The 20,894-nt window shown below is 35.4% G+C and overlaps 1 protein-coding gene across 2 annotated transcripts in view; it reads right to left on the bottom strand.

Moving 5' to 3' along the window:
- Positions 1-806: 806 nt before the first annotated feature.
- LOC149805039 (uncharacterized) overlaps positions 807-20,894 on the bottom strand; it is a 24,776-nt gene continuing 4,688 nt past the window's right edge. The window contains exons 1-2 of one of the 2 annotated variants that reach the window (XM_089935783.1): positions 18,794-18,979; positions 807-3,148 (exon numbers count right to left, since the gene is read on the bottom strand). In XM_089935783.1, coding sequence (XP_089791909.1) covers positions 2,205-3,119 — 915 coding nt within the window. In that variant the 5' untranslated portion in view covers positions 3,120-3,148; positions 18,794-18,979 and the 3' untranslated portion in view covers positions 807-2,204. Of the gene's footprint in view, positions 3,149-18,793; positions 18,980-20,894 lie in introns of those variants that run through there. The other variant, XM_089935792.1, reaches the window with a different exon arrangement.

Below are 20,894 nucleotides of genomic sequence, written 5' to 3'. Positions count from 1 at the left end.
AAGCACAAAACAAACCACCACAGTTGCCTTGTTAGAAAACAACATAGCGTTGCACGGATATTGTGAATAAATGGTATCAATTTTATTTATATATACAAGGTGAATTCGTAACTTGTCCTATTAATACGTGGACCCAAAATCGGTTGTTTGCTTTGCTTTTAAGGCTGAAACGTTCCGAACAAATTCAATACATCCTTTATGACTTGTCTCTGGACCGTACTTAGCGGCTCGGTATCTCGCCAGCCATATCCAATATAAAGATTATAAACCGAGGCTTGGTGCAAGTGGTTAAATTACGTGGCAAAGCACATAGGAATGGTTCAATACATATAAAGTAATTTGGAAACTATTTATGTGATCTTGTTGACATTACGGATCAATTTTACTTTCACTTCGAGTAGTATGTCGCACAAAATTCTAAATATTTGCCACGTTTGAACAGATTTTCGTTTATAAACGAATATAGTCGAGGATTGGAGCTAATGTCAGAAGGATCTATTTCGCATACATTTAATCAGCATATATATATATATATATATATATATATATATATATATATATATATATATATATAGAGAGAGAGAGAGAGAGAGAGAGAGAGAGAGAGAGAGAGAGAGAGAGAGACAGAGAGAGAGAGAGAGAGAGAGAGATGGGGGGGGGAGATGGGGAGTATGTTCCATATTGAGACTTAACATGCTTTAAACGTTTAGGGTAGAAAATAATAAGTTTAGGTATAAAGAAATTCTAGAAGGAGAAAGACGTAAAACAAATGATTATTCTTCAATAAATCAACAAAACAAACCAAGTAAAAATAAATTATATCACTGATCAAAGTAATAAGTAACCAAAGCAATACGTGAACAAACAGGAAATCATGATATTTTAAAATCTTATAAAGCTTCAATTCCCTTTGTCAACAATAAAAAGTAGTTCCAACACAAAGTTAAGTCATATAGCTGAAATTTACAATAAATAAATAAATAAATAAATAGTTAAATAAATAAATAAATCCAGTTTATACAGACTTTCTATTTCAAAACACTATGGAATCAAGGCAAATTCATAAATGATCTAAAAGTCAAGAATTTGTAGATACTGAGATAAAACCAATATAACTTCACTTTAAAGTGCATCAGATAACTGGCCGGGATTGTAAACAACCACTCCAATTTTATTTCTAAAATCTGGTTAATCTTGCCTATTTTTCACAAAATCTATTTAAGTCTTTTGCTTTCCTGGCTTGTCTCTAGTGAAACAGACTTAGGTATAGACGAGTTACCACCTTTAACAATCTCTTGCTTTCCTAGCTTGTCTCCAGTGAAACAGACTTAGGTACAGACGAGTTACCACCTTTAACAATCTCATCTCCATCATAATTAATCTTTTTTAAGTCCGTGAAAACTAAACGATTCAATCAGCGAGATGAGAAAATATTGTGCAGTTTAAACGATTAAAAATAGAGAGTGGTGTATATCTTAAATAAAGACACAGCGTCGCATAAAATAAGCAAGAGATTGAACACTAGCGATCATGGAGTACTTCTTTGCTAAGGAAAGTTCATGACATATTTAACTGTGCATATCGTCCGATCCACACATAACGGTGAATAATATAAAAGTAAAACATATTCTTTTTTACGAGCATCTAGTTTCCTACGAAATTGAATAAATAAATTTCAGTCAGGTATACAATAGTAAACGATAAACTGTTCAAATATTACTGTTTAGGATATAATTAAATGGGATTTTAAAATGTGGAAACTCACATATTTATGGCCACCGACAGAATATAATTTGCACTTATACAACATGGCGCTCGGTTTAAAAAGACAGCAAGGGTCGAGAAGTACCTGTCAAAAGTCGATTGGTTTTATATGGCTATTATACGTTCTCGACATGAAAGGCCACATAATGCATTAAAATGATCCGTAAAGTGTAATCTGAACGAGCTGTTAGATCTTTACGTACAATCTGCATGAACTAACCAAATGGAAAGAATACCTCTATGAGACCAGAAACTATTTCAGTCGCAAACTTTGCAGTCTCTGCATATTTTATAGCACCGCGAAGAACCAAAATATTAAGCCTTGATATTGAATTCTCTTAATAGCTTGATTCTTTAAATTAGAATTCCAAGTGGTGCCAAACTATGTTTTATATACGCGCTGACTTTACTACACTGGTTTGTTTATTAATGCCGCTGCGTCATCTAAGTTTAGTACTACTGACCCGGGAGACAGGGTGTAATGTTCTTTCATTTATATTTCTCTGTCTTTTTGAACTAATCGCTGACAAGCTGTGTGGGGGTAATTTTCGTTGATTGCTGACCTCGCTTACTTTAGGGACGGTGCTGCTCTGAATATTGACAGAGCCTTGTGTAACATTAGTTGACAAGGGGCGTTTGTCGTTATTTTCGGGCGTTTTTGGAGGAACATACATTTTCATCTGTGCCTGATTCCTCTTTTTCTCCATCGTCTGTATCGTGTCCTTTTCACAAAATTGAGCAACTTTTTCATTTAACATACTAAGAGTATTCTTTTCTTCCTTTATTCTCCCCTGAACTATATGTTTATAGAATATTTCTCTATCCTTTAGTTCATCTTCGTCTAAGTAGCGAATTTCTTTGTTGGGAGAACCTAGACGTCCTATTTTTACATATTTGTCCAATGAAACATTTTTCTGTATTATATTCACAGCTGTTTTAGGTCGAAGGTCAATTTTTGACCTCTGATAATCAATATAAAAAGAGCCATCGATTTCTATATCTGAGTCCGTTTCAGAATCTTCGAAATTGTCCATATTCGAGCCCTTGTCTCTTTCCAGTTTGGCAGGCGATGTTTTGGGTCGTGGATTAGCCGACTTTCGGCATGAAGTCTTTTTGAAAGACCTTGACATCAGTGTCTCTATTGAGTTTGCCTGGGCATCTTGTTTTGATTTCATAATTTCTCTTTGTCTGTCTCTGTATTTCTTCAACCTTTTCTTCATTAAGTTTTGTGAACGTCTCAGATCAATAGCGATACTGTGTTTTGCGGTGTCTATGGTTGAAACTGTCAATTCAAACATTCGTTGCTCTATGACATTGGAGCGCATAGACGACTTGTCAATTTCAGTGTCGTTCATTTTAATTATTTCGTCTGCTTGCGTTAGATCTGTAACGAGAAAAAAGACCGACACGGTAAGGCATTCTAGAGTCTAACTGGTGCAAACAGTGATTGCTCTACACAATTATTATATTAGCACGCATGCAGAACAACTGACATTCATTCAGTGGGTGTTCGAACACATTACGTTGAATGTGATACCGACCTTAATGAACTCTGTGAAGTGAATAGGTGTCTACTGCATGCCTGCACTTCGATATGTTGACATCAAACATTTATTTTTCGCACCATTTCGGCTCGAGCTGTCATTCACAACATTTCTTAAGGATAAAATAAGCTTCTGATATAATGGCAGAGACCTAACTCGTACATGGATTATTACTCTGTCAGCTTTTGAAAAACAAGATGAAAGTCGAACATGATGTAGTGCTTCTGATACAATGGCAGAGACCTAACTCGTACATGGATTATTACTCTGTCAGCTTTTGAAAAACAAGATGAAAGTCGAACATGATGTAGTGCTTCTCGATAGTACTCCTTATACCATTATACTTTAAATAGTCCATAAACTCTTTTAAGAGCGAAGAGAAGAAACTAAATTCGTAATGTACCGTGACGCGACGCGATGGGAAGTAAACTCTGTGTGTGTGTGTGTGTGTGTATGATATATATCCATGCTGAAAATAGGTTTACATACCGACTTTCATACATAAACAACAACAGCCACAACATGAAACTTTTTCCGACTTTCGATTTATTTATCCTTGTTTGTATATTCGTATATAAAATGCACTTTAAAACGAACATGTGTGATCATCGAGCTAGCTTTTTCATGGCAACTTTCCTTGCTTATATTTATACGCACTCTATATAGCTATATCGTGTAGGATATATTTATTTGAATCGAATTTGCCACTAAAATTCGCTACTGTACATAAAACAGAAACTTGATCGGAAATCACAAAAGTTTCACCCTACTAAAACTTTCGGCAAATGGATGCTTAGATAAGACGATCGATCAAAAATATTAGTTACTGTTATATTGACATTGCCTGGCCAGACATGTAACAATTCTACATATTTCTGTATGAAATCAGACTTTTTTATTAACCAAAAAAAAAAAAAATGAACAGTTGCTGAACTTAAGTATAATACATTCAAATATTCGGCTCTCAGTGTAGCTCATGCCTGAGGGGGGAAAAAAATACCATGACGTATATGTCTGCATTAGTCTACTTTTCATAATGAAGACCTATGGCAGCTTCGTCTGCCGATAGTTACTTAAAAACAAAACAACAACATCACGTAAATATCCTTATTTTTAATGCTTAAATTTCACTGCCAATTAAGAATAACTGCATTTGGTTTAAGTGTACCAAACATGTAGTATTTGAAAACTTTTTATTTACTAAAGAAGTTTATTATACTTTCACAAGTGGAGTCTCGTGTATGCCCATGTGCTTTATTTTCAAGCGTGTATGCACATAATGGTACTTCAGCTTCCAAACAACAATACAAAAATTATTCTGGGCATTTACGATAATGATTATTTATAGATATGAATTTCAAATGATCATATGGCGAACTTTTTAACTGGATTTTTAGAATGTGTGTTAATGTTATAAAGGTACGTATTATGCACTTTCCATTTGCCGAGTTCATAATATTTGCACGTTATGCTGAACGTAGAATTTAATGGTTTGACTCTCTGGCTTAAAGATTATATTTACTTCTCTTTCAAACAAAATGTTATCTATATACAATGATGTCAAACTCTCATAACAACGCAGACCCGGATATGTCAGTACAAATATGGTATGTTTAGATTCAACATCAATGCAAGGCAATTTACTTTCTATCAATACGTTATTCAAAAACCATAAACTCTGCGCGCGTGTCTGTGTATATGCGTGTGTGTGTCTGTGTGTTTGTGTGTGAGAGCGAGATAGCTGTCATATTTTCATATTTAAAGCAAAATAAATCACAGCGTTTTCTGTATTTCAAGAAGATTAGAGCTTATATTGATTTTGATTAAGTAAGGCAACTGAGAGAAAAAAAGTCTCACAGGATGGAACGCTAGTCCTTAACATGTTTACTCATAAGCAGATACAATTACAGATCTACTGGATCAAGCAAGATTAAATGTCTTGCTCATGAGTTCAAAGCACTGACTCCGCTGGGAATTAATCCCAGAACCAATCGCTCTTGCGTTTGCATTATCAACCTTTTGGTCAGACCTCCAACTATACTGGCCGCCATGTATAGCATATCATGTGCTGCAAAATGGCGTTAAACCAACAACAACAAAAACAACACTCCCAATGCAAACATCCGATCAAGAAAGCAATAAAAAAGTTTTGACTCTAGTACTGAAAAAGCTTCCTATACAAATATTTAATCAAATTACCCGCTTTAATGTTCTTCGGAAAATTCCAGCAAATCTTCAAGTTCATGGCTTGAATGTAACTTTAATCTCCGAAAATTGAACCCGAGTATTGTGTCTGAGAAGAATTTATAGGAATTTCAGGCCAGATTGTCACCAGCACAAGGCGCTGATCACTTTTGTCTATTACTTGATGCCGTGAGTAGGTACTGATGAGTGTATTGCACTCTTGTATATCCATAATTTTACCTTGAAGTCACAATTACGCTCATTCGGATAAACTCAGTTTATATCTCTGTAGACGGCTGACTCTGACGTTGTATAAAATCTTTCTATACTGCCATATTTATTTTAGGAGTATATTAATTTGTAGAACTCCATGATAAAACAACTCTCATGCAAGACGAAGGATATTAAGCAAGTAAACGAAACGTTTTCTTCTGGAAACAGGGTTGTAGCCCGGTCAGATTCGTATGTTTAAATTATAGATAGATAGATGCCGTGAGCATGCCATTTATGTCTAGAATGGTTATCTGTTTCAGAAGGCATTGCTCAGTCGCACCTTTTCTGCAAATGGGACCCATGAGGTCGATAGCATACATACATTGTCTGGAGGAATACTATCTGGGTGTATTCCATTGGTCTTTATGACCTGTCTGAGTGGACATTAGATAAGAAGCATGAAGAAAGTAAGCTCATTAGTCCAACGACCGTTTTATGTCTCACATGATCTGATAGGATTTAATTACTGTAAAAAGGTTTTAAATAAATTAAACTGTTAATGTCGGATCTGTCAAGTTGTTTGAGTGTTTATATAAATGTTTTCAAGAAGCGCATATGGTGTTATTGAGAAAAATGTACTCAATATAGTTTAACAATGGAAGGTGTTGCTAGTAACTATTAACCTTTATTACACTTAATTTCATAAACTTTAAAGTGATGGTCATCCAGTTGTGTTTAAATACGATCTACAAACTGGTCACCGAATCGTATTTAAGGCTCTTCGATACAAAAATGTTGCAAAAGTAGTCTTGTGTTGCAATCATAGATAAATACATGAACGATATGCTTTGGGAAGTAAAAAAAGACAAGTCATTTGTGTAATCTACCTAATATGTTCTAAAGTTTCAGCAAGCATATAGAAATAATGTATGAAACAATGAACATGATTAGGTGTAATGGATACCAAAATACTGTAAAACATGATTAGGTACAACATATATCAAAATATTCTATAACCAATGAACATGATTAGGTAAAATGGATAACAAAATAATGTATAACCAATGTAACGAGTAGGTATAACAGATACCAAAATACCGTATAATCAATGAGCATGATTAGGTACAACGGATATCAAAATACTGTATTACCAATGAACATGATTAGGTACGACGGATATCTAAATACTGTATAACCAACGAACATGATTAGGTACAGCGGATATCAAAATACTGTATAACCAACGAACATGATTACGTACAACGGGCATCAAAATACTGTATTACCAATGAACATTATTAGGTACAGCAGACAATTAGCCGATGCAGTATCCCTTAATAAGGAGCATAATTACTGTGCATGGTGGGGGTATTATTTCACGTACTTGTAATGACTGGTTTTGGTGTTTGGTGTTTGGTGTTTTACGGCACATCAACATTATTTTTAGCACCAAGCCAATTGAAAGAAATTGCCATGGCTATGTATGAGGCGCCGAAGCGGACAAAAGCTGGTCCAATGAGAAAGTTACAGTTGAAATTTCGATGTCGTATGTCAAGAAATCCAATATCACGTGTTGGATCAAATTGCATGTCCTTAAAGTTCCATTATCTAGATCGAGGTTTTAGATTTTATATGTTGAATTATACAGTGGTGGTTTAAAGTTCTATTTCCTATGTCGACATCTTACAGTGTATATTTTGAATTACACAGCAGTGGTTGAAATTTCAATATCATATGTCGAGAATCGCTAATTCACACAGTGAGTGTAACTCTTTATGATGAGAGTTCCATTTCATATGGTGAGTATTTAGATTTCATCTGTTGAATTTCACAGCAGCGAGAAGCAGCCTCCTTTGTCTAAAAATAACGCGGTCCGTTCACGAAAGCGACATCTAGCGAAGAAATTCATAGTAATTCTCGACTTGTGAATGGTAACTTTCAAACTGTAAATGCATGAAATGTAATGGTGCCTCATAATTGAATACACGAATGATGTATCTTAATACTCGATATTAATCTGAATTGTTAAAGTAGACATTGTGTAATGTTACTTTTAACAACAACACATCATTTCACCATATAAAAAATAGCAATTCTGACAAGCACAATAAAATGTCACACCACCGCTGTGTAATTCAACATACGCAATCTAAAAACTCAACATACGAAATAGAACTTTCAACACAATCAATGCGATTCAACATGTTCAATTAAAACTCTCGACACATGACACTAAATTTCAACAACCGCCTTGTAATTCAGAAGATACAATCTAAAAACACGACATTGGACATCGAATTTTCAACCAGCGCTGTGCAATTCAACTGATGAAATCTAAATACTCAACATATGAAATGGAACTTTCAACATATTCTCTTTGAACCAATACGTACATTTCGAATTCTCGATGTATGACATTGAAGTTTCAACCACCGCCGTGTAATTCAAACGACACAATCTAAAATCTCGACATAGAAAATATAACTTTCAATCACTACTGTTTAATTCAACAGATACAATCTAAAATCTCGACCGAGAAAATGGAACTTTAAGGACAAGCATTTTTGATACAACACATGAAATTAGAATTCTGGACATATCAACGGCAACGTTTTGATTAGACCAGCTTTTGTCCGCTACGGCGCCTCATAGCTATGAGCCAAGGACACGCAACGTTAACCGACCCTGGCTGAACTGATGTTATGACTGAAACCCACATCCTTGCAGTCGGGAGTCCGGCACGCTAACCACCGAACGACCGCGACTACTTCCTACATTAGTCACCTCTTGTTACACGGAGGGCCGAGTTGACGGGTTTGGGGGTGACGAAGGTAATGCAAAAATTGCTTCTAATTTTCATCAGCATGAATGTGGTATTTATTTTCATTTTAGCTTTTGATTACTTATGAAAAATCCCTAGTTATAATATGGAAAGTTTGATCATGTCAATACATTTGTTATATGCTGGAGATAAATTCACATGCACTTAAAAAAAATAACACTCCTTTTAATCTATATGTTTTCCCACCGTTTGATTTTGATTTCCAAAGATATGATTGAATAACTATTCTATTTGTGTTTTTCCCCTCATGAATAGATAGATGATCAGGCAAATGCATAATATATACTCAGAATACAAATAAACGCAAGGAAGGTAAGATTTGCATATTTTTATCTATTGACAACTTTGGATTTCGTTATGACTTTAAAAGTAATTTCATCTTCAAAAGACCATTATATGATACCCAAAGTTCTCAATACGTGTTAAATAAAATCTGACCTGATCTAAACGTGATCTATTAATTTCAAAGGACATTCTTTGGTTGAATGCCGTTACAGCTGTCGGTTAACGTGGGGGATTGAGATAAGAATCAACATATTAGTAAAATAAATATTTCGGAGGCGAAGCAATGGTGACGACTGGTCATAATAAAGTGATTTAAACGTGTCACCTCTAACCCGTCTTCATTATACAAGTCCCCCCTACCCCCGACTTGTTCTAACAATAGACAGCATGAAAATTAACAACTTTATGTCAGCCATGGCCCGATATTTTCGAATCTTTTTAAGGAAGAATCTCAACGCCAGATCAAAAGTCAATAAACTTGTACAGTCTTCAAGTTTAATTAGAATAAAGTTAGAACCACATAATTTAACGATTTTTTTTAACTGACATCCCTTTTTGACATACATATTTTGATGACGTAGGTACACCTTAGGTATTATATCTGAATTTGGGGCTTTGCACTCCAGCTCAAGGTTTCTTTCCGGAAAGTTCTGAGAATACAGTGTCTGATAATATTGTATTTGGAAATGACGATTACTAAGATGATGGCCACGACGACAACAGTAATCGTGGTATCGCTAGATGTTACCAAACAGTACATTAGATGTAGGATTAACTACACTAAGATGATAAACAATGACTTTGACACAACATATAAAAATAGCATGGGGTATAATGCATTTTACAGAAATAGTTGCAGTTGAATAAAATGATTGGATGTTTTAGTACAATGACGTTTTCGGTTCCAACCGAAATCGTATCGGTTTACTGTGTCATCCGATGCAATGGCGGACAGCCGTATGACTGAAATCAATAGACATGTAAAATCTGTTAAGATTTAATTGCCGTCTTTCCAGAAGGACGGTTTTGGCGATTAGAAAACAGAACAATTTAACTACGCACCGCTTGCGAAACGGACATGGAAAATTGCACGCTTTTCTGGTAGTGCAGGCACATACTGTTTACGTAATATACGTAATATGGTGGTTGGTGAAATCGTTTCAAGTCATAGGTCAAACGACACTTGCCGTCTCTAGCTGCTTCCCCCAGAAATGACAGCGGATAATCTCAATGCGACGTTCGCCGGTCTCATGGGCTTATTTTTGATGTTCTGAGAAACATTTCGGCACGATAAATCAGTCAATTTTTAAAAAATATTTACCGTCAGGCTGCCACACGACTTGAATGTCGATGTAACCCACTGACACAATAGGCTGTTATTGATTTTTCCTATATTCTTAGGAGCATGTTTTGTCAAGATGATAGTGTTGGAAACAAACAATAACGTACAATAACTGAAACCTAGAAAACTAGCCCAGAGTGAAATCGCATGACAGCTCAATATTCTCTCCATTCAGTACTGCTTAGTCTGCTCCTACATTCTTGAACTTTGCATTGAATAGCGTCGCCTTGTTTTAACTGTTTTTTACATTATCGTTTGAAAATGCATGCACTATGATTTGTGTCATTGCTTTCCATCAAAATGTCTTTTCATTAAATTTATGTGATATTAAAAAATGCTATACTGCCATCATGAAAACACGTACTAAATCCTAACTTTGACAAAAAGTAGACAGATTCTTCACAAATCTTCTACAATAGCAATCAGGGTATTACCCGTATGTAGGGGAGATTCGATCCGGCACTCAGCAAGATCGCCTAAAACACGGGAAGCTGTTTAGAAAAAAAGTGAATACTTGTTCTACTCTCTTTTACTATAAGTAACAGTTTTTACGAACCAGCCGATCTCAACGAAAAAATAGTGAGGAAAAAATGTTATGTTATTGAATGTGTATATTACGTGAAAAACGTGAAAAACATGTGTCAGTCGCTCTAGAAGATATATATATATATATATATATATATATATATATATATATATATATATATATATATATATATATATATATATATATATATATATATATATATATGAATGATAATTTAATTGCTGATGCGATGCTGTTTTCCTCTATATCAAATAAGTAAATACACATTAGTTTACTATAATTTGCTTTCCAGTATAGTGAATGATTACAGATGAAGGAACAGCCATAGCAAATAAATGACTTGTATACTGGTTATATAGTCAACAGATTCTCATCAATGTTTGTTTTTCTTTTTGAAAATGTTATATGTAAACAAGTCGTTCTTAACAATATCGTGATTAATTTCTTGAAAATATACGTAAAAATACGGTTTTACAAAAAAAAATCAGACATGCGAGAAATGATCATGATCGTCAGTTCACATGTCTCAACAACATTAACTGAAACATAAATAGATTAACTTTATATGCCCATTAAAGCGGAGCTTTTCTCAATATTGTCATACAAAAACTGGCTTTATCTACCTTGCGATGGCTGATAACCTCGTTTCCAAAGAAACAGATTCTATATTATGCTCGGAAACAGCCTCATTATTGTAATCAATAAAATTGTCTGCCATGGAGTTTATTGTCGATGCCTTTCCTCAAAGCTACATTTTAAAGAAGTATTTTGTTTCATGATCCTTATACTGACTTGAAGACTTGCTAAATTCGGTGACGGGTGGAGAAGGATGGGGGAAAGTCATAAAAAGTACATAAATAAATAATTTTAGGGGTGGTTATTTCCATTAAAATCATATTTCATTTTCAAGGTTGCTAACCTCGCGACAAACATGGAGAAAACGTGTCATCTATCAAGAATTGTGGTCGAAAACCCATATCACATTCCAGACCGGTCTTGAAACGTTAACCCTAGTTGTGTTACATCCCACCCTACCCCACCCTACCCCATCAGAGACTATTTGAAAACAACCTTAATTGCATATCAGTATAATCCAGTTTATAATGCAGACGTTAAAGTCACAAAACAAACCATGACCAAAACTCTATCTTTGACTTAATTATCGTTCTTTTCTCATTAACATGAAATACGTGCAAATCAGTATCTGCGATAAACTGTGTTGTGTTTCATTTTTACATTGTAATTTGCAGTCTAGTATACGGTACACCGATCATACTCTTTTAAATGGTTCAGATGTAAGGAAATAGATACATTCTAAAAGAGTATGTGCACCATATTATATTTACATGTACGTACCTTAATACCAGCCTATGTTTGGGGACTAGTATTCCAATGAAGTTACAGGGACTAGATATAGAATTTATTTATTGGTGTTTATGAGAACTCAACTGATCCTCAATACCCATTATTAAAAAAATCATTCTACAATGTTTGAAGAAAATGATGTATCCTCTCTCCTTCTTTGTCTATCTGTCTGTCTGTCTCTCTCATGAATTCATGTGATAAGTATTCCCCTACAGAGATGTTGCTTGCAACATTTGTTAAAACGACCTTCAGCGCTATAACACTAGATCTGTCCCTAGCCGCACCCCACACCCACCCACCCCAGCCTGTTTTGATATTAATGAACCTACCGTCAGTATCAACACATGTTTGGTTTAGGTGGGGTGTTACTTTATCGGACCAAACAATACCATGAAGTGGTCATTTTTCGCGGACTTAAAATTTTGCGACTTTGTTCAAAGATAGTGGGAGTTAATTTGGGCTGGTTAAATTTTAGCAGTTGCAGATGTTATAATTCTTAAAGTGATACGTTTCGACTTGATTTTAGTGTTGCGATCTCACGCTGAGAACACTGCATTACTAACATTTCTCGACTGCTAAAAATTTCAGCGGGAACCGATTATGGGTCACGTTCTGCGAACTTTTAGGTACAACAAATGACAGCATCAGATTTCGGAAGTGAAACTCGTCATTCAGAACATAATGTTGTTAGAAAAATTAACGTTAACAAGAAATATCACTGCTCTTCTGGTAGGTCACTAGACTTAAGAGAACTGGTCATTGAAAAGTTACCTGTTGTCAGTGATATTGGTTTAATCCCACTGATTACGTGTTGTCTTCTTCGTTTCAGAACAAGCAGATAATTCTTTAAAATATCGCCACAAAATCGATTGTTTTGAAAGAAAAGTAACTACATCGACAGCGGACGGATTTACTTTTTAAATATAGATCCCAAGTAAATATAAATTTGTGTGAAACCTCTGCCGAATATAAGTCAAGGTAAATATATAAACCAATGAAGTGTCTGATGGCAGTTGAAAATCGGCTTATTTGGGGCAACAAGAGGTCTTTCAATAAAGTTACAAATGTATGTAAGGTTTTACACATTCAGTTGATGCATACAGACACGCATACATAGATGCAGAAAAAGCCCCTGAATGACTATGATCAACTGATGCATACCGACCCTAACACATAGATGTAGAAAAAAAGCCCCTGAATGATTATGTTCAATTGATGCATACAGATCCGCACACATAGATGTAGAAAGAAAAAAAAAACCCGAATGACTATGTTCAGTTGATGCATATAGACACGCACATATTGGATGTCGAAAAAAGCCCCTGAAAGACTATGCTAAGCGGATGCATACAGACACGCACATATTAGATGTCGAGAAAAGCCTGTGAACGACTATTTGCCAGTGTAACTCTTGTAAGCCCCTAAACGACTAATTAAAGTGTGACTCTTGATATTAATCAACGCATGCGGATTTAAACAAAACATAAAACATAAGAAACCTTGAGGAGTGAGGAACCAATATTCTTCACCTTGTAAGTAACATTTTACACAGAAGGCTTTAGTAGAGGTGAACGATTGAAATGCGTGCACCTTGTTTCAGAACAGGAATGAAAGCGTGGATAAACTTACAATTTAAGAAAAATTGTTGGCATGCATTTTGTATGGAAAGAATTCGTGTCTGCTTTTGTATCACGAAAAACATTGATCAGTATTACTAATCATAAACGTAAAGCATCAATAGGAAACCCACTGTCTTGTGTCATGTAGAGAAAACTTTTTCCCCCACCTTAATACCAGATGCAGTTCATCATCTTGTACAAAAATGTGTTATTTTAACGTGTGGTGAAATCATGAGTTAAAATACATCGTTTATGGTACCACAAGATGAAATATAAATGGCATTTACTTTGTTAAAGAAAGTTTTCTTTTTACTATATGCCAAATGTCCTCCAGGATCGACGCTTAGAAGATTAAACTTTCTCTTCAGCACGACACATCCCCTAAATTTACCTCACTTGTAAAGGTTGAAATTAAATTTTTGACATTTTGTACATTAATATTAGACCCTATCTGAAAACGAGGTCCGATTTAACGATGCATCACGGCGGGTTTTGTCGTTTCTGTCAAGTAAAAGGAGAAGAAGAAAAAAAAATATGAGAGAAACCCGAAAGGCATCGATTCAAAATCAATTTCCATTTCTGAAATGTTGTACAGATTATATTTAATTGGTTCGTATTGTTGCTGCAGGTATAACTTCTGAAGGCACATAAAATCATATGTCTCATGATGAGAAATCTATTTCATATGTGGACATATTTTTCACATGTGAAACTATAAGAATAAAAAAATATGAAAATTATTTTACCAATACGTATAATAGAACTTCGCATTTGATAAGCACTCTGGTGACGTTAGAATGATTGAGACTAACATGGGAAACCCATACCAAAGTACTTTAATTGGGTATCACGTTAAACGAGTGCCATTTAAAATGTCTATTCACGTCAATGAAAGCTAATGACTTGTTTTTAATGTCAGTATGGTTCATGGCCCATGCTTATTTTAAAACAATATCCAGTAACGGTAAAGGCCCTGTGTGGCGGTTCTCAAATGGATCATTTGTTTCAGACAGTTGTACCGAAGAATCGTTGGAAGTTTTAACCCAACCCAACGTTCTCAACCCATTCCTTTTTTTCCACTACACCAAACGCAAATCACGAATCCATTATTTTTAGCGTTTCCTTTCCCCGGTTATACATATAAGGTACAAGGTACGAGTTTAGGAAGCTTTAATTTCGATATTCATACATTGAGACAGGCAGAATGACACACCAACCTGATTAAAAGCGATATATACTTAATATGAATATATCTAATAATAAACATATCCCATGATCACCAATACAAGGGTATGTTCTGCTGACCATTTGAGGATGAAATACATAAATTACAATAAATAATTTTTCCAAATATGAATTCCAACGCATGATCTGATAGGGCATTTTCCCTAATACGAATTGCAACGCATGATCTAATAGGTAACTGAACTAGGTGAGCAGAAAGCAGAACATTACATTTTCTCCGTGCCCTTCAGAGATCTGGGTTCGAGTCAGATTGGGTTACACATGCGGATAAAAATAGCATCAACTGCAATCAAAAGAATGTGATACACCAAGCACCCCGAGGGATATTGACCTTTTATATCTACGGTCAGACAGGCGAGGGAGGGAGGAGCGAGTTTAAAACAAAATACAAAGAAATTAGATCCATCCCCTATCATCGTTATAACTGTATCCTCCATTTAATTGTGTACGAAAGTCATATCCTGTTTTCTTTGCACAAAATATACCTTCACAAATTGCAACCCCCCTTCCTCTGAGTTGATTCACGATCATGATTTTCTAATACTGAAAACAAAACGTGACATGGCAATGAATGGGAGGTTGGTATTGGAATGACAATATTATTTACAGCGGGATTTGACAAATTGTTGGAAGTTCATGATACAGATTCGTTACAGTTAATGTTGTTCATTTTCTTTTGCATGTCACGTGAGACGACGCAATAGATGCTCTCTCTTGTTCAGTTGTAACCAGGGCCGACAAGGAGGGGGGGGGGGGGAACCGGAAAAATGTATTTTGTTTGAAAAAGAACTAGGATAGGCCCTGGTGTTTCTTATCCGAGGGCCCGTGGTCGCTCTTTACGGCCCTGGTTGTAACGAGGAAACATCGAGGAAAAAGTAGTTCCAGTCTCGTTGGAGAGGATGGTGATACGGAATCAGAAAACGAGAGCATCGTTTATCGTTTTCCGATTTATAGGAACTTACATTAAAATAATAAACTTCTGGCACTTTCTAGAGTTAAAAAAAATTGCTAGGTGTACTAAAAAATGTATGATATTATCCAGCGCACCTGATATATTCCTGGACGTCATGAATGAAATTAGCAGGGTGATCTAGTGTTTTAAAGAGCTCGACTTTACAGAGCACTCACACATCTCACCTCTGTCCGCGCGAGTTTTTCTCGGCTCAAACAACGTGTGCACGTTAGAAAACTTGCCAGTAGCTTCCTGTAGATTCGGTGGTTCTTGCTGGGTTCTTCCTCCACCAAATCTACGGGCCGCCTTTATAATCTGTCATGTGCTGAAGAATGGCGATAAATCCCGCAAAACCACCACCACCACAACAACAAAACAAATATGAACTTAGTAATTAAGTAAACAAATTATTCAAAGAAAATCTCCTTTAGTAATTTTAAGAGATTGGAAGAAACAGAAATCTCGTATCAAATGCTAAGACATTGCTGAGCAGACATTTTTCTATATTTTTTATCCATATATTTCGAATTTATACAGTAAATTATACAGTAAATTATAGATCCTCATATCGGATTTCTACAATAAAAAAGGTCCTTATTTGGGATTTCTACACTAAAATATACTCCTCTTTCTACAGTAAATCGTGGCTCTCATTTGAGTGAACGATCAGTATTGGTAAGAGTGATATAGGTCATCATTTCTCTGGCAATGCACGAGATTTTATTAGTTCGCAACGTATTGTTTTCTTTATGAACTTTAACCAGGATTTGCTGTGCTGAAGATAGTTCAGATGGTCGGCGTATGAGGCTTTGCTTCTGATGCGGTGAAAGTCTTTTTCTTTTTGGCTACCACATGTTACACGAAAGAAGTTTTAAAGCCCAGGTCATACGGCCCACGTCAGATTTCATTATATGCAATTCAATCCGAACAAGAGACATCTGCGTTTTGTTATTTAAATTTTTTCTTCAAATTCTTCAGGAAGATACAGTCTCAGAAGAAAGACAATTTATATTGCAGCAATAATCTATAAATTTATGTTGAACATTGTTCAGGGTAAACATTTTTGTATTTTTATAAAGCATTCTATGAACACGTTACGTTTTCATTTGCATATTTAAGTAATAACATGGTGACTGTTAGAGGACACAGACCGGATTTGGAGCACAACCGAATGAACACTAACATTAAATACTATAAGAAAATTAAAAAAAGAAAAAGAAAATAGAAAAACCTCCTGCAGTATTTTGTCACATCTCTATCTTCCTTTCTCATTCTAGGAATGTATTATTTATACGTCTCTGCTTCTTAAATGTACACAACAATTCGGAGTAAGTCATGAAAACTAACAGGTATACAAATTAGTGAAAATAGCACACAGTTGATGTCTTTTTACATGAGGAATTTTCCACCCAAAGTACAGTACTCGATTTCTGAATACGAAGGTAACATGACTCATGCCATTGATGCAGAATTTAACCTCAAAATAGAGGCAATAGTTGATTTATTAAGCTCAAGAAAAGTTACATTACGTGCATAAGTTATATGACATAGATGAACTTTAGATAGATATGTCAAATAAAAAGCAGTCTCCTGCGTGGAAAACAAATGTACAAAAAGCTTTGTGCAAGCATGGTGAACGTCGGGTAATAACACTGGGACGTCACAATACGTGATTTAACCCAGGAATGTGATTTATTATACACCAATCATATTTTACACAACAAAGGGACATTATTTTACTGTCATTTCCTAGAAATTGAAGAACTATATTCTCGCTTTCTGATTCCGGATCACCATCCTCTCAAACGAGTCTGGAACTTCTTTTTCCTCTATTTTTTTTCGGTTGCAACTGAACAAGCGGGAATGTCTATGTCATAGCTTCACTTGAGAGGCAAAAGGAAATGAGTAACATTCTCTGTAATAAATCTGTATCATCACGTTCCAAAAATTTGTCCTATCCCATTGCAAAAAAAATAAAATAATGTAACAGTAATGCTATCCCATCTTTCATGGTGCAAAATTTGAGAACTGCATACTTACTTTAAATCAAATATATGGGTCTAAGAATTCATGTTGCCTACAGTGATCGCAGTGAAAATGAGTGACTTATTTCGCAAGCTTCAATCATAAAATGCTATATTAATGCGTATATCAGCTGGTAAATATGTAATTTGGTTCATGATTTAAGATGATGTTTGCAATAAAAAGATTGAAATGTCAACAGTTTTCTTTGATTTTCAATTAAATATTTTGATTTTATTAAATTATCTGAACGTTACTAGGTATATAAAATAAATACGATCATCATAGTAATTCGATCTTGTTTGCCAGACGACGTCTTACTGTCAGCATTAGAAAATCCAAATGATGACTGACACTTCGCGTCTCGTAATTATCTAGAATTTCTAATGCTTGCAACTCGACGTTTTCTAGCAATACCGATCGCACACTATGACAAATAACATATAAAATGTTGGACGACGTAATAATCTCACAACGAACGTCCGTACCAATGGCATATATTTCTTGACGATGTCGTATACGGGAAAATATTGTTTAATTACCTCCTAAGATAAATCTATATGACTAAAAAGGGTGTAGAACGCCAACTACCAAGATTATGCGTATTGCTCGCTCGAGCAAGCCCGAAAATGTTCATCTCTAATTCATTCCAATCAATTATCTTCTATTAAATTAGAGTAGTACCATACCACCTTAAAAATAAACGTAATGTTGCAGCTGAGTAAAACAATGCCAGGTATAAAAGAAAAAAACATATTTGCTGATGTCATAGTGAAAATAATCTTAGGTTGGTTGGATTGATTCATTAAATACATTATCGACTTTGACAACGGTATTTATCTTACTAGACTAGAAAGGATGTTACGTACCCGGTAGAATTCAACAACTATCCGGTGACAGACACGGGGTGTTGTTGTGTATTAGACACAAATCAGGCGCCCCGCCTAAAATATCACCCGACCATCTATCTTCACCATTTTATCACTGATTATTATCAGAGTACCATTCACAATGATCACTATACCTAGTGATGATCAGTTGATATCAGCGTTGGCAGTGTATAGAATAAAACCGTATTTCCCCATACGAACCAACCCTCTGTAAATTCTACGCAGGCCGCCATATGTATTAATCCTTGTTTAAATTAGAACTTAAAATAGATAATAATACATCTACACATTTTCCCTTGTTTAAACTTGGACTTCGTATACTAGTAGATTTAACACATGTGCACATTTTCCCTTGTTTAAATTGAGACTTCAAATATATTATAGTGCATGTGTACATTTTCCATTAATGAAATTGGAACTTTAAATAGATTATAACGAATGTGCACATTTTCCTTCACACATTATATAGCAAATCTGTAATCATAATACGTACTATAAAGATATACAGGCAACCCAGATGAAACACCCCGATTTTGCAATGTAAAATGTACGATCGATACTCATGTGTAGTTAGCATTGTGCATCCTATTTAGTATTACCTTCATTCGTACAGATTTAAATAGTCCAACTTACCAACACTTTATAATCCTTTCACAATTAACCCTTAACATATTTTGTGCTTTTCTTAGTCTGCTAAAACATGTATTGGTACATGATTTGCTTACAGAGAGAGAGAGAGAGAGAGAGAGAGAGAGAGAGATATGCAATGCATAGAATGCCTAGAATTGATAGTGTAAATTTGTTTCACATTTCTGAATTATATATTTAATTAGAGGGGTAAGTCTATGTATAATAATTACTTAAATTGTAACTTTAGATGTCATGTTTATTTCATATAGCATCATGATACAGTGATATAATTTGCATACACTCGGAACACCTGGCTCCAACATCGTGGTGTGTGTGTGTGTGTGTGTGTGTGTGTGTGTGATTTGGATTTTTATCGTAGTTTAAACAATGTTTCAATCATATCGCTACGATGTCTGCAGTGTGACAGTTTATAGTGATGTCTAGCACTGGGGCATCATGCCACAGACATGTAGCATGATGTCCCACCCAGTCACATTAGCCTGACACCAGGCAGACCAGTCCTAACATTATCCTGTCAATGCTGAGCGCCAAGCGAGGCAGCTGTTAGTACCATTTTTATAAGTCTTTGGCATGACTCGGCTGGGGATCGAACCCACGACCTCCCGCGGACGCTCTAACCACTAGGCCTTCGGAGCGGTTCGTAGTTAGTTATTTCAGCTGAAAATCTAGCACTAATTTATTGAAATAAAAGCTGTTTTGTTATGTTGGTGTTGATTGGTTGGGTTTTAACAGTATTTTTAACGCATGTTTGTTGTATCATAACTAAGTTCCTTTCTGAAAGCCACACGAAGGCAGAGCAGTACAGGCTGGCCTGTGAGGGTGTCGAACCTGGAACGCCTTGCACACTAGTTACCTGGAACACTTTGATAACGTTATCACACCAAGTTTTCAACGGTGAAATTATTGATCTGCATGGCGAAAATGAATTCGTTTTTAATGAATTATCACACAATGAGTTTAGAAAGTAGAGATCAGTGTATCTACTACCTTATTCAATATTTATTCTTGCTTTCCTAAGAATGTATTCTGTTTTAAGCACATAACAAAATGAATAGTAGTTTTCAAAGCAATTTCACTGCCTTTAACGTTATTCTAGGGACGGAGGAACTCTGTCTACATCTGTTCACGTGTAAATAAGTCTTAGAATCTTAAAACGTCCTGTTCGGGGTGGTTGTTGGGTGGTAAAAGGAGGAAGAGGAGGTGGGGATTAAATAATTAAAAAAGCGTTGTAAGTGTGGTCTAGTAATAATTTTGTCAGTGACTGCAAGCATCATATTGAATAGACGGTGTCTAGTAATAATTTTGTTCAGCGACTCGCGGCTGCAAACAATGCATTGAATACACGGTAAACAATATTTAGGACAGGTATCATATTGCAGTGGCTGCAAATCAACGTTATGTTAAAAGATAGCCTTTCAACACACAAAGA

This window comes from Sinohyriopsis cumingii, chromosome 2 (assembly GCF_028554795.1).
Source record: "Sinohyriopsis cumingii isolate HCF-2022 chromosome 2, ASM2855479v2, whole genome shotgun sequence".
Taxonomy (NCBI): Eukaryota; Metazoa; Mollusca; class Bivalvia; order Unionida; family Unionidae; genus Sinohyriopsis; species Sinohyriopsis cumingii.
Note: the sequence above shows the minus strand (reverse complement) of the source record. Positions and strands in the feature narration are given on the sequence as shown.